The sequence below is a fragment of the Pan paniscus genome, chromosome 16 (assembly GCF_029289425.2).
Source record: "Pan paniscus chromosome 16, NHGRI_mPanPan1-v2.0_pri, whole genome shotgun sequence".
NCBI lineage: Eukaryota > Metazoa > Chordata > Mammalia > Primates > Hominidae > Pan > Pan paniscus.
The window spans coordinates 45,678,139-45,700,560 of record NC_073265.2 but is presented as its reverse complement, the minus strand read 5'-3'; the positions used below and the strand labels follow the sequence as shown (position 1 = coordinate 45,700,560).

The window sequence follows — 22,422 nt, the reverse complement described above, 5'->3', positions numbered from 1 at the left end:
GTTGCTTATCAGCTTAAGGAGATTTGGGGCTGAGACAGTGGGGTTTTCTAAATATACAATCATGTCATCTGCAAACAAGGACAATTTGACTTCCTCTTTTCCTAATTGAATACCCTTTCTTTCTTTCTCCTGCCTGACTGCCCTGGCCAGAACTTCCAACACTATGTTGAATAGGAGTGGTGAGAGAGGGCATCCCTGTCTTGTGCCAGTTTTCAAAGGGAATGCTTCCAGTTTTTGCCCATTCAGTATGATATTGGCTGTGGGTTTGTCATAAATAGCTCTTATTATTTTGAGATATGTCCCATCAACACCTAATTTATTGAGAGTTTTTAGCATGAAGGGCTGTTGAATTTTGTCAAGGGCCTTTTTTGCATCTATTGAGATAATCATGTGTTTTTTGTCATTGGTTCTGTTTATATGCTGGATTACGTTTATTGATTTGTGTATGTTGAAATAGCCTTGCCTTCCAGGGATGAAGCCCACTTGATCATGGTGGATAAGCTTTTTGATGTGCTGCTGGATTTGGTTTGCCAGTATTTTATTGCGGAGTTTTGCATCAATGTTCATCAGGGATATTGGTCTTAAATTCTCTTTTTTTTGTTGTGTCTCTGTCAGGATGACAGACGACCAAAGTATCAGGATGCTGCTGGCCTCATAAAATGAGTTAGGGAGGATTCCCTCTTTTTCTATTGATTAGAATAGTTTCAGAAGGAATGGTACCAGCTCCTCCTTGTACCTCTGGTAGAATTCGGCTGTGAATCCATCTGGTCCTGGACATTTTTTGGTTGGTAGGCTATTAATTATTGCCTCAATTTCAGAGCCTGTTATTGGTCTATTCAGGGATTCAGCTTCTTCCCAGCTTAGTCTTGGGAGGGTGTATGTGTCCAGGAATTTATCCATTTCTTCTAGATTTTCTAGTTTATTTGTGTAGAGGTGTTTATAGTATTCTCTGATGGTAGTATTTCCGTTGGATCTGTGGTGATATCCCCTTTATCATTTTTTATTGCGTCTATTTGATTCTTCTCTCTTTTCTTTGTTATGAGTCTTGCTAGCGGTCTATCAATTTTGTTGATCTTCTCAGAAAACCAGCTCCTGGATTCACTGATTTTTTGAAGGGTTTTTTGTGTCTCTATCTCCTTCAGTTCTGCTCTGATCTTAGTTATTTCTTGCCTTCTGCTAGCTTTTGAATGTGTTTGCTCTTGGTTCTCTAGTTCTTTTAATTGTGATGTTAGGGTGTCCATTTTAGATCTTTCCTGGTTTTTCTTGTGGGCATTTAGTGCTATAAATTTCCCTCTACACACTGCTTTAAATGTGTCCCAGAGATTCTGGTATGTTGTCTCTTTGTTCTCATTGGTTTCAAAGAACATCTTTATTTCTGCCTTCATTTCGTTATGTACCCAGTAGTCATTCAGGAGCAGGTTGTTCACTTTCCATGTAGCTGAGCGGTTTTGAGTGAGTTTCTTAATCCTGAATTGTAGTTCAATTGCACTGTGGTCTGAGAGACAGTTTGTTATAATTTCTGTTCTTTTACATTTGCTGAGGAGTTCTTTACTTCCAACTATGTGGTCAACTTTGGAATAAGTGCGGTGTGGTGCTGAGAAGAATGTATATTCTGTTGATTTGGGCTGGAGAGTTCTGTAGATGTCTATTAGGTCTGCTTGGTGCAGAACTGAGTTCAATTCCTGGATATCCTTGGTTAAACACTTTTTTCTACTGATATGATTATGACTTTTTCTTCTTTAACCAAGTATATTACATTGATTTATGAGTATTGAACCAGTCTTGCATCCCTGTAATAAACACTACTTGGTCATGGTGAATAATTCTTTTAATGTATGATCTATTTTTCTAATATTGGGTTAAGGATTTGTGCATCCATATTCACGAGGAATATTGGTCTGTAATTTTTTATATTGGTAGCGGGGTAATACTATCTTCATAAAATGAATGGGGATATGTTTCCTCCTCTTCTGTTTTCTGGAAGAGATTGTGTAGAATTCATGTTAATTTTTTAAATATTTGATAGAATTTTCTAGTGAAACCATCCTGACTTGGGGTTTTATTTTGGAGGAATTTTAAGTTATTAATTCAATCTCCTTAATAGTGATAGGACTATTCAGATTACCTTATTTCATATTTGGTGAGTTTTGGTAGCTTGTGTTTCTCAAGGAAGTGATCCATTTCATCTAAGTTGCCAAATTTATGTGTGTATAATAATTTGTAGTATTCCTGTATTATCCTTTTGATGTCTGTAGGGTCTCTAGTGATATCCTATGTTTTATTCCTGATATTAGTTATTTGTTTATTCATTCATTTTTTTTTCTTGGTCAGCCTTGTTAAAGGTCTGTCCATTTCACTGATAATTTTTAAGAACCAGCCTTTTGTTTCACCAATAATTGTCTATTTTCTATTTTTAATTCCATTGATTTCTACAGTTTTATTATGTTTTTCCTTCTGCATATTTTGGGTTTACTTTACAGTTCTTTTTATAGGTTCTTGAAGTGGGGGCTTAGATTATCGATTTGAGACTTTTCCTACATACATGCATTTAGTGCTATATATATACATTTTCCTAAATGTATCCATTTAGTGCTATAAATGTTTCTCAGAACTGTTTTAGCAGCATCTCACAAATTTTGCTGTCTCACTTTTATTAACTACAATGTATTTATTTTCCTTGGCATTCCCTCTTTGGCCCATGAATTATTTAGAACTGAGTGACCATTGTAAAATTATATTTTTTAGTATGTATGAAATTTTTCATAATAAAATGTTCAGAAAATAAAAGCTTATAGGAAAGGACTTAACTGTTCCAACTATATTTGAATTTCCCTAAAGAAGTACTGATTGTCATTGCTAGATAATTGTTTTTAAATTTTAGAGAATTTTGGAGAATGAAGGGAATATTAGAAGACTAGAGATGGGTAAGTGCAGCTTTGATTTTGAGGAGGAAGTTGGAAACTGAAAAATACTTATGGGTGGTTTGGACAGCTTTTGTAAGCAAGATTCTAGAATGATTCATAGTTACCATAGACTTTAGATGAATAAACTCAGGTGTGCAAAAAAGGCTTTTGTAACAGCTCTTTTCAAAGCAGTTACATGTTAATTCTGAGTAGAGAAACAAGATGGTAAATATAAATTAAAATTTGTTCATGAGTAACAGAAAACAATCCAAATGTAAGCATATTCTTTATCCAGCTAGTTTTAAAGGGATGGACAAAGTTATCATGAAAAGCCTTACTTTTTCAGTTTGTATGATTTCATATTGTAATACTAAATTTAACCAAACTCTATCACTCTTCCTTATAAATCTGGTGTAAGGAAATAGTTACTAAATTAACCTTCAGCTGTATTGTTTAGGAAGAAGCAGAAAAGAAATTGAGAAAGCAAAAAGAGATGAAGCAAGATTTTGAAGAACAAATGGCCTTGAAGGAATTAGTGCTACAGGCTGCAAAAGAGGAAGAGGAGAACTTTAGAAAAACTATGCTAGCTAAATTTGCTGAGGATGATCGAATAGAATTAATGAATGCTCAGAAACAAAGAATGAAGCAGCTGGAACACAGGAGGGCTGTGGAAAAACTTATTGAAGAGCGTCGCCAACAATTCCTTGCAGACAAAGTAAGAAAAAGTTGTGGGGTTTTTTTGGTCATTATCATTAAACAGCAATAGCTCATCTATCATCCACTAAACATTTACTGAGAAGCTTTATATGCCAGACAATGTTAGTATGTTTACTAATATATATATATAAATTTTCTGACCATTTTTGCTTCTAGAAAATATTTATTGATGCTTTCTATGTGCTAAACACTGGTTGGTATTGAGAACATAAAAGGTAAATAAAACTAAGTCCATGTCACTTATGAATTTATGGTCTTGGTTAAGAAAAATATATAAAAAATAATTATAAATATGTCATGTACATGTGATAATAGGTTATAGAGCTATGGATGTTTTGGTATGGCAGAGAGAGAAACAGATCATGAACACCCTGCATGCTATTTTAAGAAGGTGGGCTTTTCTAAGGGAAGCCACTGAAGATTGAAAAGCTGTATATTAAGATCTGCACTTTGAAAGACGATTCAAGTGAGAGCATTGAAGGTAGATAAGAGATGAGTAAGCTCGGAGATAGGGAGATCAGTAAGTAAGTTATTATAATAATCCCAGTGACAAGTGGTGAAACCCATGCAAATGGATAAGGGATCCACCCGAGAGATGTTAAGGATACGGAATTGATGGGGCTTGGTGACCAGTGAGATCTAGGGTGAGAGAAGACTTAAGGCTACCACTAATAAATAATACTGTCATTCCATCTTTTTAATTATTTTTTTAATATTTTTATTTTAAGTTCCAGGATGCATGTGCAGAACATGCAGGTTTGTTACACAGGTATACATGTGCCATGGTGGTTTGCTGCACCTATCAACCCGTCATCTAGGTTTTAAGCCCTGCATGCATTAGGTATTTGTCCTAATGCTCTCCCTTCCCCTTGTCTCCCCCACCCCCCGACAGGCCCTGGTGTGTGATGTTCCTCTCCCTGTGTCCATATATCACTTCTATCTTTAATGGGTGACTGGGTGACATCCTAAGGAAAGAGTATAGAGGAAAAGAAATAGATTTTGAGGGGGCAAATAATTCTATTTTGTCCACCCAAAATGATTTGGTGGCCCAGGGGAAGATTACTAGTTGGAAATGTAGATTTAAGTGTTGGAGAGGGAATGAAGTTTTTGGCTTTGGATACATTGATTTATTTATGTCTCATCCGTAAAACTAAATACTTATATTGTCTCACTAGATTTTGTGGTTTAAGAACCAAATGGATAATATGTAGGTGTTTTGAAAATCGGTAGGAAGAGAAGAATTTAAGGAAGACTAAGTGAGACTTACATGACTTCTTTTAAAACTATACAAAGTGGGAGTCAAAATAATGCAGATGTTTCAAATATGAGAAACTCATGGGAATACAAGTGCTGTTATATTTCAGACTGGAGCTCATCTGTTCTCAGAAGCTAAGCAGGATCAGGCCTGGTTAGTACTTGGATAGGAGAAAGCTCCTGGAAAAGTTAGCAAGACAACTAACTAGAAATCAGACTAAAAACTAAATGGAAATCAGATAAAGCCACCTAATGCATAGATACTTATACAAATAATTTTTGTCTTAATTTTTAAAGACTTATAAATGTTCCCAATATGAAGCTGTCGGCTTAGTTTTGTCCGTTTGATTGGGCAACATTTTTGTTCTGGCCCCAAGTCAAGGACAGATCTTCGTGATGAAACTCATTATACAATCCTATAAGGTCTAACCATGTTTTTTGGATTTCAGAGACATTCCTAAATAGGTATCTGTAATTCTGTCTACCTCTACGAAAATCATATGGTCAGACAAAATCTGAAACTTCCCAGGAGGTAGTTTCCTACACCAAAGCTATTCAGAATTTGTCCTAAATGGATAAGTTGATTTCGTAACTGCCTAAACAATTTAATTTACTATAAATTTTTCTTTTTAGGATAAACATTGAATGTGGCCTGCCAGATCCTTCTTAGGAAAATCTGCATTAGCCCAAAGTAGACTCTACCATTGGACAAAAATGTATCAAGTTTGCTTTCCCCTGTAACATTACAGAACTTTCCTGTATCTCCTCTTTATAAGGAATGGATGAATTAAGATAGAATTAGGTTTGAATGCAAGTACAGTCTCAAATTAACAGTGGCTTAGTAGATTACTGTTCTTTCACGTAGTTCAAGTCATCTTTTCTATATGGCCCAGAATTTTGATGTGATTATTTAAGAGTGAGCTCTTTCCTAAGAAATACTAGTGGAATTCTCATGCTTCATATCATCTTTATATATATATATGAAAATATCCTTTAGATATTTCTGATCTTCTTTATTCACTATTTTTTGTTTTACACTGTAAACTCTTCAGCATCTGGTATATGGTAAGCATTCAGTAAATATTTACTGTATTAGGCAGTCACTCCTTTGAATATTTTTTCCCTTGGTAATGAAGACACTTTCCTGAAAATATTTGTTTGCCTCCTTGTAATTTTAAAGGAATAATGACAGTAAAAAATACATAGATATGTGTACAGACATAAAGTATATATTTTAAAAATATATATTATCTACAATCTTTTGAACTTAGTGTCATAAATAGTTCATCAATTTTATCTAATTCATTGCATGAGTAGTTTTATTTGAAAACTTTGTATAATATTAATGTACTTTGTGATAACAAAATTTGATCTGCATTTCCAGCAACGTGAACTAGAAGAGTGGCAGTTGCAGCAAAGGCGGCAAGGATTTATTAATGCAATTATTGAAGAAGAAAGGCTAAAACTTCTTAAAGAGCATGCTACAAACTTACTAGGCTATCTCCCTAAAGTAAGTGAGATTTATCTCAAGTTGTAATCTTCATGACCTGTAATAGTGAAAAAAACATGGTATTTGGATTTTAGAGTGCCTAGGTTTTGCTCACTTCTTGCTTGGTTATGAAGCAGCAATGGGATCCTCCTGTCCAGGCACTGAACCTCTTTGGGCCCATTTCAGTATATCTAAAATGATTGGTCTTAGCACATTATTAGATGTATGAGCTTGATTTACTGAATTTGTACCTTATTTATCGCCCAGGCTGGAGTGCAGTGGCAAGATGTCAGCTTACTGCAACCTCTACCTCCCGGTGATTCTCCTGCTTCAGCCTCCTGAGTAGCTGGGATTACAGGCGTTTGCCACCACACCCAGCTAATTTTTGTATTTTTGGTAAGGACAGGATTTTGCTATGTTGGCCAGGCTTGTCTTGAACTCTTGGCCTCAGGTGATCCATCTGCCTCAGCCTCCCAAAGTGCTGGGTGGGCCACCACACCTGGCCTGAGTTTGTATTTTAGAGTTTCTTTTCTCCCCTTTTAGTGTAGGAAATCTAAAGCTATCCTAGAACAACTGTAGTACTTACATGCCAAAGATGAGAATGTGTATGAAAACATTGTCACTGGTAACACCAGTAATAGGCACATGGTTGAACTGAGCTTGAGACTACCCTAGAACTGTAGTACTTACATGCCAAAGATGAGAATGTGTATGAAAACATTGTCACTGGTAACACCAGTAATAGGCACATGGTTGAACTGAGCTTGAGACAGATCTGCTCTACAGTAGGAAGTTATAACTAGTTAAATTTGATTTTTAGAATTCCAGAAGATAGTGAATTTTAATGTATACCTGAGACACACTGTGACTTCAAATAAAATAGTAACTGGCTGGGCATGGCGACTCATGCCTATAATCCCAGCACTTTGGGAGGCTGAGGCAGAAGGATCACCTGAGCCCAGGAGTTCAAGACCAGCCTGGGAAACATGGGGAGATGCCATTGCTACAAAAAATAAAAAGTTAACTGGATGTGGTGATGCACGCCTGTAGTCCCAGATACTCTGGAGGCTGAGGTTGGAAGATTGCTTGAGCCTGGAAAGTTGAAGCTGCAGTGACCCATGATCTTGCCACTGCACTCCAGCCTGGGCAACAGAGTGAGACCCCGTCTTGTCTTAAAAAAGTAATAACAGTTTCATAGGCCACATAAACATCTAGACTCATATAAATAAGATCACCATCTTTCAGCTATAGAAATGCCATTTCATATTTTATTCAGTAGAATCAAGTGCATATTTATTTTATTATATTCACTCTGGTGCTAAGGAAGGAAAAAGATATATAGGTAATTACTGCCTGGCCACAGGACTTGATAGTCTAATTGGTTAGAAAGGATTAAGGAATACAAAATGATGTATTAATGATAAAATCCATATGTAATTAATACATTTCATAAAATAAATTATAAATTGTAGGAATGTCTTTCTTTGGGATTTGATATTTTTGTAGAGGAAATAATTGTGGAGGCAGCAGGAGGGATTAATAAACTTGATATCCAAAAATGACCTTTATCCTTTAGGTCCTAATGGCGCCAAATGACTTCAGTTATCCCTAAAATTCTTTAGATTGCAATTTAAGTAAATATTTAATTTTGTTTTAAAGAGCCTTTTGCAGTATACTGTAGGGGAAAAGAAAAATAGAACAGTGAAGAATTCCAAAGGGTTTGCTTAAATGGCTTAACTCCAAACCTGGATTCTTTTCTGCAAGATTGACTGTTTGCTAATTAGCCATAGAACTGAGGCATGAAGAACTAATCCCATGCATGAATCTACTGAAGCTCACCATTATATCATATTATAGAGCTATTTAAAGAAAAGGGTAGGGTACAGTATAGATGAAGTGCCTTCCTATCTAGGTAATCCAAGCAGTAGAACTTGTAGAAGAGCTCAGATTCCTATGAAAAGCTCCTACACTAGATCTGATAAATCAGAAAATTGGGTCAGTCTAGGAATATTCAATATATATGTAAAGTCTTATTTTTTGAAAAGTATTGATTTTTTTAAAGTTTCATTAATCTGTTAAATAGATTTCATTACCTTGGAGATAACTTTACTAATCTTATGTCTGTCAGTCTTAAAAGCATTTAGTGAAATATTCTGGTATTCAAAAGTAACCCACAAAATATTTTTCTCGTAGGGAGTATTTAAAAAAGAGGATGATATTGATCTGCTTGGTGAAGAGTTCAGGAAAGTATATCAACAAAGGAGTGAAATTTGTGAAGAGAAATGATATCATCAAAATTGGGTAAAGCATAGATTTTTTGTATGTTACCACTAGATGTCAGCATAACTTTTGTTTTACAGTTCAGTGGCATTAGGTATCCATTGTCTATTTGGATTTTGTAAATCATCACTGAATTTCATAACTTGTAAACAATTATCAGATACAAATTAATTTTAATCAAGCTGTTATTTTTGTACTGATAATTTCAAAATCCGATTTCTACAACACTACAGAGCACTGTTTGCATCCCCATCCTCAAGACAGTATATTTACCTTGACTAATACAGAACTCTACCCCAAAGTGAACTGCCTTCTGTCTGTGTTTACGAACTTTACTTACTTGATTTAGCCAGGGAAATAAATATTTGGAATTTTCTTTTAAAGCATCTTTTTTGGTCTACTGTAAGGGAGGAGAATTATAAATGAAAAGAGTCAAGAATTTTATTATCTGATGTGCTTAATTGTCACGCTAAGTAAGAACTTAAAAAACAACTCAAAAAGAGCTAATAGCTAATCTCCTAAATCTAAAAAGGGAATTCTTTGAAATTATTTTGATTTCATAATCAAATATATTACTTCTGAAGAATAAAAATAATTCAAACCACTACAATAAGTAAAATGGGTATCCATCACATACTGTCATAGAGACTAACTGAAGTAGATCACTTATGAATTTCCCCATTCAAGTGCTTTCATAAATTCCTCCTCAGTGAAAGATAGCATCTTGGCAGCTTCAATATGCATCTGTTAAAAAAAAATCAATATTGTCTGATTTAGTATTAAGAGTAGGCCACCAAACAACAGGAAGTTTGTAAAAATGTGTGGATAATATATTGTCAGAATATAAGTTCTGTTGTAGGAATGTATACTCTTAATTCCAATAAGCATGATATTTGAAATGGTATTGTCCAACAGTAGTATTGAACCAACTTACTTTTAAGATAATAATAATTCTATAATATTGTAAATACCTGACCTTTGCAAAGAAGGAAAGTGTCAGAACTATGAATTTTTAGAGAAAGCAGCAATAGTGGTTTGGAAGTGATGTTCACTCTAAGGTTTGAAGAGGCAAACAGTCCCCTAATAGTCATTCTTTAATTTGGTACTTTCTGTAGTTGAGAAGTACCTATACTGTATTTTCCAGTCCCATTTTCTACACTAACTTACTTATGTGAAAATATCCACTTGCTTAGATGACACATATATCTCACTATAAATGTATGTATGTATGCATGCGTAAAGATGTCAAAAACATACCTAAAGTGAAAAATGCTAAATTTTTTAGTAAGAAAGTTACAAATAATATGATGATTTAACTTTAATGATAGACTCACCTTTTGCCTTTTTAAAACATCAATTAATTTTAACTGTTTCTTGAACCCTATCATTAATTCTCCTTTTTGTTTTTCTAGCTTCTTGTTTTCTGATTTTAACACTTCAATTTTTTTGTGTTCTTCATTTGCTATGTCCTACAAAAGGGAAAAAAAGTGCCATATATTTTTAATATACAGCCTCTCAATGGAAAGAATTATAGACTATCATCACAACAGTAATAAAAAGTACTTTCTTAAACTGAAATATAAAATTTTTGTAGATAAAAATTGCTTTCCATTATCGAATTACTGGAATTTGATAGCTTTTAGTCATGCTCAGGTATTTCCCATTTTTAAAAAATGTTTTTAAAATAACTCAGTTCTAATTCCAGTAATGGCAAAGTAGCTTGTATTGAACCAACATAAACTCTGGATTTATGAATTTTCAAAAATATATTTGAAAACATATTTTTAAAACGTTTAAAAATATATTTGAAGGTGTAGATGAGTAATCAATAATAAGTAGAAACTGGAAGCGATATGATCCTTGAAAGAGCAGAAATACTGGTTGAGATCCACATTCAACTAGCTTCTTCTAAAAGCACTTTCCAGTTCGTGGGTTCACAGAGGTAAGACCTCAAGCAAAAAGTAGTAGTCTTATTGGACTGAGGAGTCAGAGAGCAGGGCTGCCAAGGTGGTACAAAATTCTAGAAAAACAGAGCCCTCAAAACATGCATACTTATTTCCCTCAAATGCTTGGCAGACATCTAAATACCATTTAGAGGGTGAGACTCCTAGGTACCTGTGAAAGGAAATGGCTGTGGCCTTTAGCTAAGCAGAGAATTTACCCACTTCCCATGACAAGCGGGAGACCAAGTTTGTAATCTTGGTAAAAATGGACTGGATAAGCTCTTTAGCAATTTGGGCAAAGCAGAAAAAGGGTCAGTAGAAATCATTACGTATAGGAAGATCTATACTTGAAATGTTAAAGGAAGTCATTCATACAAAAGGAAAATGATACCAGAAGGAAATGTGAATCTCTGTACACACACATAAAAAAGATGGAGAAAAAAAAACAGAAATAGTAATGTGTAATCTTATGTATACATACGTGTGTGTGTGTGTGTATATATATATACATATATATATATACCTTTTCAAAAAAAAAAAAAACACCTCTTTAAAAGATAGAGTGTTGTCAGCAAAATGGTGGATTAGGAAGCTCCAGGCCTTTGCTTCCCCATTAAAAGACTGACTATATGATACACAGACCAAAATAAATAGCTTTGGGAGAGCTCTAGAAACCAATCAGTCAGCAGCAGCAACCAAGAGACTGCCTAACTAAGAAAAGGCCATACTCAAAGCAGTAGGAAATGTCATGGTGTTTTGCTCACCCTTTACCCACATCCTCCCTGGCACAGCACAGTCAGGAAGAAGCCACCCAATTCCCAGTTCTTCCCTTGGAATGGAAGGAAAAGAGTAGACTTGCTTGCAACATTCTGGCTTTTCTGGGGCCTGCCTGAGGGACTGCTATCTGTCTTGCCTGACTCAGTACTGATGGGAACAGCTGCATCATTTGGATATCAGGTTGGAAGCTGTGGAAACAGGTGGTTGGTACCACTGAATGTGAGAGGTGCAGTGAGTCCACAGAACTGCAGGAACCTGGTGGCAAAAAATTATGGGCAGAGGAATACAATACAGGATCTAAATCTGTGAGAAGAAGTAGTGAGATTTTTAGGTAATTAGGACATTTAAAAGAAGCCGTGTGTATGGAAAACTGGAATTAAAACACACAGGCCCAGGAAAGACACATCCCCAGAAAGGTTTGAGAGGACCTCAAGACTTTACACCATGCTGATTAGTGAAGGTCTTTGCTTGCATGCAGCCAGTCTGCAAGACTGGGAGAAGTGGCTGTTTTTTCAAACACCCGTTTTTCAATGTAAGATCACAAGACATTCAAAGAAACAGGGAAACATGGACCATATTAAAGGAACAAAATTAATATCCAGAAGTGTATCCTAAAGAAACAAAGGCTTCTCACTTATTTGACAAGGACTTTAAAATAACTGCCATAAATATGCTCCATGAGCGGAAGGAGAATATTGACAACTAAATGAAATCAGGGTACCTATATATTAATAAAATGAGGCTATCAACAAAAATTACAAAAAAGAACCAAACAAACAAATTCTAAAGCTGAAAAATACAGTAACTGAATGGAAAAATTCACTTGAAAGGTTCAACAGCAGAGCTGTACAGGTATAAGAAAGAATGAGTGAGCTTTCAGACAGGTCATTTGAAATGAGCAGGTCAGAGGAGCCAAAAGTAAAAGAATGAAGAAAAGTGAACAGCAGCTAAGGGAGACCATCAAGTGGGCCAATATGTATATTAGCGTAATCTTAGATAGAAAAGGAGACAAGTAACTTATTTGAAGAAGTAATAGCTGAAAAATGGCCAAATTTAAGGAAAGAAATGGATACACAAATACAAAAAGCTCCATGAACTCCAAGTAGGATAAACCCAGAGACCCACAGCAAGACACATTTTAATCAGTCGAGTGTCAGACAAAGAGAAAATCTTGACAGCAACAAGACAAAATGGCTCATCACATGCAAGGGAGCATCTGTAAGATTATCAGCAGATTTTTCAGCAGAAACTTTACAGGCCAGAAGTCAGTAGGATGATATATTTAAAGGGCTGAAAGAAAAAAACCTAGAAGAATACTACATCCAGCAGTGTCCTTCAAAAATGAAAAAGAAATTAAGACATTCCTAGATAAGAGCTGAGGAACTTCATTACCACTGTATTTTCCCTACAAAATCCTAAAGAAAATCCTTCAAGTTGAAACAAAAGGATACTAGACAATAATTCAAAGCTGTATGCAAATATGAAATTCCCCAGTAAATGTAAATATTTGGACAAATATAAAGGCCTGTATTATTTTAATTTTGGTTGACAACTCACTTTTCATTCTTTCACTTTTCATTCTTTCACTTTTCATTCTTTCACTTTTAATTCTTTCACTTTTAATTCTTTCACTTTTCATTCTTTTTGAAAAGACAAAAGCATAAAAAATACTATAAATCTTTGTTAATGGGTACATAACCTAAAGATGTAATTTGTGACAACAATAACACAAGGTAGGGGAGGGGCTGAAAAGGAGTAGAGTCTTTATATACGATTGAAGTTGCATCATTACACAAAATCAACTAAACAATAAGGCAATAAGGAAGGAAATGAGAGGCTAAAAGTCCTCAAGACATACAGAAAATTGTGAACAAATAGCAACAGACCTCCCAAAAACTTTAAATGTAAATGGACAAAACTCCCTAACCAAAATAAATTGAATGGAAGAATGGATTTTTAAAAACCAAAATCCAACTATATGCTATCTACATGCAACTAACTTTAGATCCAGAGATATGCATAGGTTTAAGGTAAAAAGATGGAAAAAGATAATCTGAAATTTTGTAACCAAAAGAACACAGGAGTGACTACAGTAATATCTGACAAAATAGACTTTAAGTCAAAACTGTTAAAACATACCAAGAAGGACATTATATAAGAACATATGGGCCAAACAAAAGGGCCAGTTCAGCAAGAAGATAGATACAATTATATATGTACCAAACTTTAAAGTGCCTAAATATATGAAGCAAGCATTGACAGACTTGGAGAAAAGACTACTCTATAGTAAAAGTAGACTTCAATACCCCACTTCCAATAATCAATAGAATCACCGGATGGAAGACCAATAAAGCAATAAGGGACTTGAACAACATTATAGACCAATTAGATTTAAGAGACATAAAGAGTAGTCCTCTAACACAAAGGCATAAGAAGGATATAATGGACTCTAGGGACTTGTGGGGGAAGGGTGAGAGGGATAAAAGACTACACATTGGGTTCAGTATAGACTGCTCGGGTGATGGGTGCACCAAAATCTCAGAAATCACCACTAAAGCACTTATCTGTGTAACCAACACCACCTGTTCCCCCAAAACGATTGAAATAATAAAGAAAAAATATAATCATATACCAGAACAGACAAATATGGAGAGACAGGAAGTAGATTAGTGGTTGCCTAGGGCTAGAATGTGGTGCAGGGTGTTGGGGGAATATAGAGTGGCTGTGAATGGGTACAGACGTTCTTTTTGGGGTGATAAAATTGCAAAATTGATTGTGGTGATGGTTGCACAACTTTGTGACTACTAAAAACAAACTTATTTGTATATTTTAAGTGGGTTGCATGGTATATGAATTGTATCTCAATAAGATGTTAATGAAAAAAATAAGAGAATACAGTTTTCTCAAGTGCACATGGAACATTCCCCACATTTTATAAGACTGAAGTCATACAAAGTATATTTTCCAATCACAGTTGATTCAAACTAGAAATCAACAGCGGACGGAAAACTGGAAAATCCACAAATATGTGGGGATTGAACAAAACACTCAAACTACCAAGGGGTCAAAGAAGAAATCACAAAGCAAATTGGAAAATATCATGAGGCAAATGACAACAAAGCTACAATACACCAAAACTTATAGGACAGAGTATAAGCAGTGCTAAGAGGGAAATTTGTAGTTGTAAATGCTTACATTAGGAAAGAAGATTTCAAATCAACCTGACTTTACACATCAAGGAACTAGCATTTCACTTTTCTCTAGGAGACATTGATATCTGTATACCCTTGTTCAAAACAGTGCAACTCATACTAGCCAAAAGGTTGGGAAGCAACCCAACTGTCCACTGATGGATGAATAAACAAAATGTGGTATGTAAATACAATGATTATTAAGCCTTAAAAAGGAATGAAATTCTGACACATGCTACAACTTTGATCAACCTTGAGAACATTATGTTAAGTGAAATAAGCCAGTTAAAGAAAAACAAATATGGTGTAATTCTACTGATGTTTATTTCCTAGAGCAGTCAAATTTATAGGACAGAAAGTACAATGGTGGTTGCCAGGGTCTAGAGGGAGGTGGAAATGGGGAGTGGCTTAATTGGTAGAGAGTTTCAGTTTTTGCAAGATGAAAAGAGTTCATGGATAGGTTGTATAACAGTGTGAATCTATGTTACACTACTGAACTATATGCTTAAAATGTTTAAGAAGGTAAATCTTATGTGTAGCTTACCACAATTAAAAAATTTTAAATTAACAATGTAGAGTTTATAGATAAAACATATGACAATAGCAGAAAGGGTGGGGGGTAATGGAAGTATACTGCTAAAAGGCTCTTAAATTATTCATAAAATGCTATATTACTTGGAGGTATACAGTGATAAACATATATATAACAAATGCTGAAATGCATACAAAGAAGTACAGATAATGAGCTAATAAAGGAGATAAAATGGAATCTTTAAAAAAGCAATTCAAAAAGAAGGGAAAGAAAACATACGGGCCAACTAAAACAACAGCTAGCTAATAGACTTAATCCCAACCATATTATTAATCATTTTAAATATAATGGTGTAAGCACCTCAATTAAAAAGAGACTGTCAGATTGGATTTTTAAATTTTTTTATTATTTTTTAAATTATACTTTAAGTTTTAGGGTACATGTACACAATGTGCAGGTTAGTTACATATGTATACATGTGCCATGCTGGTGTGCTGCACCCATTAACTCGTCATTTAGCATTAGGTATATCTCCTAATGCTATCCCTCCCCCCTCCCCCCTCCCCACAACACTTTTATACTCTTGGTGGGACTGTAAACTAGTTCAACCATTGTGGAAGTCAGTGTGGCTATTCCTCAGGGATCTAGAACTAGAAATACCATTTGACCCAGCCATCCCATTACTGGGTATATACCCAAGGGACTATAAATCATGCTGCTATAAAGACACATGCACACGTATGTTTATTGCGGCTCTACTCACAATAGCAAAGAGTTGGAACCAACCCAAATGTCCAACAATGATAGACTGGATTAAGAAAATGTGGCACATATACACCACGGAATACTATGCAGCCATAAAAATGATGAGTTCATGTCCTTTGTAGGGACATGGATGAAATTGGAAATCATCATTCTCAGCAAACTATCGCAAGAACAAAAAACCAAACACCGCATATTCTCACTCATAGGTGGGAATTGAATAATGAGAACACATGGACACAGGAAGGGGAACATCACACTCTGGAGACTGGATTTTTTTAAAAAGCAAAGTCAACTAGATGCTGCTAATGAGAAGACACAAAGGAGTTACAAATAAAAGAATGGAAAAAGATAAGACAATGCTAACACGAACTAAAATAAAGCTTGAGTTGCATGAATATCAAACAAAGGTAATACAGGTTGAGTATCCCTAATCCAAAAGTCTGAAATCCAAAATACTCTAAAATCTAAAACTTTTTGAGTGCTGACATGATTCTCAAAGATGAAATGTCCACTGTAGCATTTCTAAAACACTTCTGGTCCCAAGCATTTCTGATAAGGGATACCCAACCTGTATCAGAATGCAGGAACAAAAATAAATATAAATAAATAATAAGAGGTCAATTCATTCAAGAGGATTTAACAATCTTCTTAGATACTGGGTATTAATATAGCTAATAACCAAGTCTCAAAATACATGATGCAAAAATTGTTAAGACTGAAAGGGAAAATAGACAAACTCACAGTTCTATTCAGAGTTTAGTACCCCTCTCTTGATCATTGATAGAACAGGGACACAGAAAATACATAAGATACAGAAGTATTGAACAACACTATCAAGCAATTTGACATAATTGACATTTATAGAATACTCCACCTAACAAATACAGAACGCACATTCCTATCAAGGGCACATGAAATATTTCCCAATTTAAACCATATTCTGGGCCAAAAAAAAGTATCCATAAATTTAGAGTGATTGAAATAAAACCAAATGCATTCTCTGTCCACAATGGAATTAAAAATCAGTAAGAATGGTATCTGGGGAAAATCCCTAAGTATTTGAAAAATGAAATGACAAACTTGTAAAGTTTGTCATGGCTCAGAGGAAATAAAAAAGAAAACTAGAAAGTATTCTGAATAGAATAAAAATGAAAATACAAAAAATCAAATTTGGTGGGAAGTAGCTAAGGAAATTCATAGAGAAACATTTACAGTGTTTAAATGCTTATATTAGCAAAGAAGAAAGGGTACAAATCAACAGTCTCCACTTCCATTTTAAAAAATTAGAAAAAGAGGCCAGGCGTGATGGCTCACATCTGTTTAATCCCAGCACTTTGGGAGGTCAAAGCGGGCAGATCACGAGGTCAGTAGTTCGAGACCAGTCTGGCCAACATGGTGAAACCCCATCTCTACTAAAAATACAAAAATTAGCCGAGCATGGTGGCAGAGGCCTGTAATCCCAGCTACTCAGGAGGCTGAGGCAGGAGAACCGCTTGAACCTGGGAGGCGGAGGTTGCAGTGAGCCAAGTTTGCGCCACTGCACTCCACCCTGGGCAACAGAGCAAGACTCTGTCTAGGGGAGAAAAAAAAAAGAGAAAAGAGAAAAAGAACAAATTGAACCCAAAAGTAAGGAGAGGGAAAGAAATAGAAGAGCAGAAATCAATAAAAAAATAAAAAATCAGTAGAGGAAAATCAATAAAACCAGAATTAGTAAACCTCTAGTTAAGACTGATCAGAAAAAGTAAAAAAGACACAAATTACCAATACAAGAATGAGAGGGGGGAATGACCCACAGGAATGTAGGAGGAATATTCAGAGGACAATAAGGAACTAGTGTAAAAAACTGTATGCCAGTAAATTTGACAACATAAACGAAATGAACAGATTCCTTGACAGATGTAAGCACCCAAAACACAATAAAATATAGCCTCTATAAAGAATACTTCTGTATCTATTAAAGAAATTGAATTTGAAGTATAAAATCTTTCCACAAGAAAACCTCAGGCCCAGACGGCTTTACCTGTGGACTCTACCAGACATTCAAAGAAAAAATAATACCAACCCTACAAAAACTTATCTGAAAGTTGACCTTCTCCAGAAGAATGATTTGGAAGTTCATTTAATAAAGGCAGCATTACCCTGAAACCAAAACCAAAACAAATTCAAACCAAAAAACCTAAAGATGAAAATAATGTATAAGAAAACTAAAACAAGACTACAGACTAAACAGACTAGCACTATGTTCCCATGTATACAGACATTCACAAAAAAGTAACCAATAATATATAAAAGAGATAATGACACACCATCACCAAGTGCAATATATCCCAGGAATACAAGGTTGTTTTAACATTTGAAAGACTAAAAAAAGAAAAATATAATTTCAATAGATAAGGGAAAAAGCATTTGACAAAATTCAACATCCATTCCTAGTAAGATCTCTCAGGAAATTGCAGTCCGTTTTTCTAAAACTTGTGAACTAAAAATGATTTATTTTGAAGGTGTTAAATAAATTTTAAAAAAGAAAACCAGTGAAGAATACACAAGGGACCATATGTAGCCCACAAAGCCAAAGCATTTACTAGTTGGTCCTTTACAGAAAAAGTCTGTAGAAAATCCTAAGGCTTCTAGAATAAGTGAGTTCAGCAAAGTTGAGGATATAGACTCAATATGCAAACATAAATTGTATTTCTCCATTATAGCAACAAACAATGGGAAACTGGAATTTAAAGAACATTTATAACATCAAAAAAAGGAAACACTAAGAGATAAGTTTGAAAAAAAATGTGTAAAACCTGTATTCTGGAAACTATATATATATAAAAGCTGCTTGGAAAAATTGAAGAAGGCTTAAATAAACAGATTTTCTCTATTCATGATTTTAAAGACGCTATTAAGATGTCAATTTTCCCAAAACTGATCTATAGATTCAACACAATGCCTATCAAAACTCCAAATGTGATTCTAAAAACTTACATGGAAATGCAAAAGAACTATAGTAGCCAGTTGTGTTATAATAAATGCTCATTGGATCTTTTTTAAAAAGGCATTTATTGGCTTGGTTACTTGCTCAAAGCACCATATACTTTCCACAGCATTTATTGCAGTTGCACCTTAGCTTTGATAGATTATCTAAATTCGATAATTATCTAGGTGTTGCTTCATGGATTATCTAAACATTCAATTTCATTATAAGATAGGTGCACAGCTACAAGGATCACATCTGTTTGTTTGTTTTTTGGTTTTTTTTGAGACAGAGTCTCGCTCTGTCACCCAGGCTGGAGTGCAGTGGTGCAATCTTGGCTCACTGCAAGCTCCGCTTCCCAGGTTCATGCCATTCTCCTGCCTCAGCCTCCCAAGTAGCTGGGACTACAGGCGCCCACCACCACGCCCAGCTAATTTTTCAATATTCTTAAAGAAAAAAAAAAGCCCTCAAGAATTTCATATTAAGCCAAACTAAGCTACCTAAGTGAAGGAGAAATAAGATCCTCTTCAGATAAGTGAATGTTGAAGGAACTCGTTACCACCAGACCTGCCTTACCAGAGCTCTTGAAAGAAGCATTAAACATAGAAAGCAAAGACCACTACCAGCTAAGACAAAAACACATTTAACCACACAGATCAATGTCACTGTAAAGCAATTACACAAACAACAAACAAGTCAACCTAATAACCAGCTAACAGCACAACAGCACGATCAAATCCATACATATTAATACTAACCTTGAATATAAACAGTCTAAATGCCCCACTTAAAAGGCATGGAGTGACAAGCTGGATAAAAAGGCAAGACTCAAATGGTATGCTGTCTTCAAAAGACCCATCTGACATTTAATGACTCTCATAAGCTCAAAATAAAGGGATAGAGGAAAATCTACCAGGAAATAGAAAACAGAAAAAAGCAGGGGTTGCAATTCTAATTTCAGACAAAACGTTTCAAACCAACAAAGATCAAAAAAGACAAAGAAAGGCATTATGTAATGGTAAAGTGTTGAATTCAATAAGACCTAATTAGCCTAAATATACATGCACACAACACAGAAGCACCCAGATTCATAAGGCAAGTTCTTAGAAACCTACAAAGAGACATAGACTCTCACACAATAATAGTGGGAGACTTCAACTCGCCATAGTATTAGACAGATCATCGAGGTAGAAAATTAACAAAGATATTTGGAACCTAAACTCAGCACTGGACCAAATGGATATGATACCTTTACAGAACTCTGCACCCAAAAACAACACAATATACATTCTTCTTAGTGCCATATGGCACATAACTGACCACATAATTGGACAAAAAACAATCCTCAACAAATGTAAAAGAACCGAAATCATACCAAACACACTCTTGGACCACAGCACAATAAACTGGAGTCAAGACTATGAAAATCACTCAAAACCATGCAGTTACATGGAAATTAAACAACACGCTCCTCAATGACTTTGGGGTAAATAATGAAATTATGTCAGAAATAAAAAAGTTGAAAATAACAACAAAGATATAACATACCAGAATCTCTAGAACACAGCTAATGGAGAGTTAAGAGGGAAATTCATAGCACTAAACGCCCACATCAAAAAGTTAGAAAGATCTCAAATTAACAACGTAACTTCACAACTGAAAGAATTCAAGAAGCAAGAAGAAATCAACCCCAAAGCTAGCAGAAGATGAGAAATAACAAAAATCAGAGCTGAACTGAAGGAAATCAAGACATGAAAAACCAGTCAAAAGACAAATGAATCCAGGAGTTGGTTTTTTGAAAAAATTAATAAAATAGGCCACTACGTAGACTAGTAAAGAAGAGTGAAGATTCAAATAAACACAATTAGAAATGACAAAGGGAATGTTACTACTGACCCCACAGAAATAAAAACCATCAGAAACTACTATGAACACCTCTATGCACACAAACTAGAAAACCTAGAAGAGATGGACAAATTCCTGGACATGTACACCCTCCCAGGACTGAACCAGGAAGAAACTGAATCCCTACACAGACCAATAATGAGCTCCAAAATTGAATCAGTAATAAATAGCCTACCAATCAAAAAAAGCCTGGGACCCAGTGGATTCACAGCCAAATTCTACCAGATGTACAAAGAAAAGCTGGTACCATTCTTACAGAAACTATTCCAAAAAACTGAGGAGGGACTCCTCCCCAACTCATTCTATGGGGCCAGCATCATCTTGATACCAAAACCTGGCAGAGAGACAACCAAAAAAGAAAACTTCAGGCCAATATCCTTGATGAACACTGATACAAAAATCCTCAACAAAATATTCGCAAACCAAATCCAGGAGCAAATCAAAAAGCTTATCTACCATGATCAAGTAGACTTCATTCCTGGGATACAGGGTTGGTTCAACATGTACAAATCAATAAATGCAATTTATCACATAAACAGAATTAAGACAAAAACCACGATTACCTCAATAGATGCAGAACAGGCTTCCAATAAAATTCAACACCCTTTATGTTAAAAACTCTAAATAACATAGATATTGGAGGAACAGACCTCAAAATAATAAGAGCCATCTATGGCATACCCACAGCCAACATTATACTGAATGGACAAAAGCTGGAAGCATTCCCTTGAAAACTGTCACATGACAAGGATGCCCTCTCTCAACACTATTCAACATAGTATTGGAAGTCCTAACCAGAGGAATCAGGCAAGAGAAATAAAGAGAGGGCATCCAAATAGGAAGTCAAACTATCTGTTTGCAGACGGCATAATTCTATATCTAGAAGACCCCATAGTCTTGTCCCAAAAGCTCCTTTTGGCAGATAAACAACTTCAGCAAAGTTGCAGGATACAAAATCAATGTACAAAAATTACTAGCATTCCTATATACCAACAACAGCCAAACCGAGAGCCAAATCAGAAAAGCAATCCCATCCCCACTTGCCACAAAAAGAATACCTAGTAATACAGCTAACCAGGGAGGTGCAAGATCTCTACAATGAGAATTACGAAACACTGCTCAAAGAAATCAGAGAAAACACAACGGGAAAAAACATCCCATGCTCACTGATAGGAACACTTATTAAAATGCCTATACTGCCCAAAGCGATTTACAGATTCAATGCTATTCCTATCAAACTACCAGTGAGATTCTTCACAGAATTAGAAAAAACTATTTAAAAATTCACATGGAACCACAAAAGAGCCTGAATAGCCAAGGCAATACTAAGCAAAAAGAACAAAGTTGGAGGCACACTGCGTGACTTCAAACTATACTACAAGTCTACAATAACCAAAACAGCATGGTACAAAAACAGGTACTGTTACAAAAACAGGCACATAGACCAATGGAACAGAGTAGAGGGCCCATAAATAAGGCCGCACATCTACAACCGTCTGATCTTCAAACCTGACAAAAGCAATGGGAAAGGGCTCCCTCTTCAATAAATGGTGCTGGGATAACTGGCTAGCCATTTGCAGAAGATTGAAGCTGGACCCTTTCCTTCCACCTTATACAAAAACCAACTCAAGATGAACTAAAAACTTAAATGGAAAACCCAAAACTATAAAAACCCTGGAAGACAACCTAGGCAATACCATT

General features: G+C 35.3%; 2 protein-coding genes across 14 annotated transcripts in view; one reads left to right on the top strand and one right to left on the bottom strand.

The window, feature by feature from the left end:
• The window catches only part of TEX9 (testis expressed 9), a 216,698-nt gene that overhangs the window by 22,280 nt on the left and 171,996 nt on the right, over positions 1 to 22,422 (bottom strand). For 7 of the 11 annotated variants that reach the window (XM_034938815.4, XM_055099057.2, XM_008953193.6 and 4 more), the window contains 2 exons: positions 9,978 to 10,112; positions 7,639 to 9,387 (listed from right to left, as the gene is read on the bottom strand). The exons of 2 other annotated variants lie outside the window; for them this stretch is intronic. In XM_034938815.4, coding sequence (XP_034794706.1) covers positions 9,310 to 9,387; positions 9,978 to 10,112 — 213 coding nt within the window. In that variant the 3' untranslated portion in view covers positions 7,639 to 9,309. Of the gene's footprint in view, positions 1 to 7,638; positions 9,388 to 9,977; positions 10,113 to 22,422 lie in introns of those variants that run through there. 2 more of the 11 variants (XM_063596667.1, XM_014341518.5) reach the window with 2 other exon arrangements.
• Positions 1 to 22,422, top strand: part of MNS1 (meiosis specific nuclear structural 1) — a 53,405-nt gene that overhangs the window by 27,420 nt on the left and 3,563 nt on the right. The window contains exons 8-11 of one of the 3 annotated variants that reach the window (XM_063596665.1): positions 3,361 to 3,618; positions 6,259 to 6,384; positions 8,557 to 8,664; positions 10,056 to 21,083. In XM_063596665.1, coding sequence (XP_063452735.1) covers positions 3,361 to 3,618; positions 6,259 to 6,384; positions 8,557 to 8,649 — 477 coding nt within the window. In that variant the 3' untranslated portion in view covers positions 8,650 to 8,664; positions 10,056 to 21,083. Of the gene's footprint in view, positions 1 to 3,360; positions 3,619 to 6,258; positions 6,385 to 8,556; positions 9,020 to 10,055; positions 21,084 to 22,422 lie in introns of those variants that run through there. The other 2 variants (XM_034938807.3, XM_063596666.1) reach the window with 2 other exon arrangements.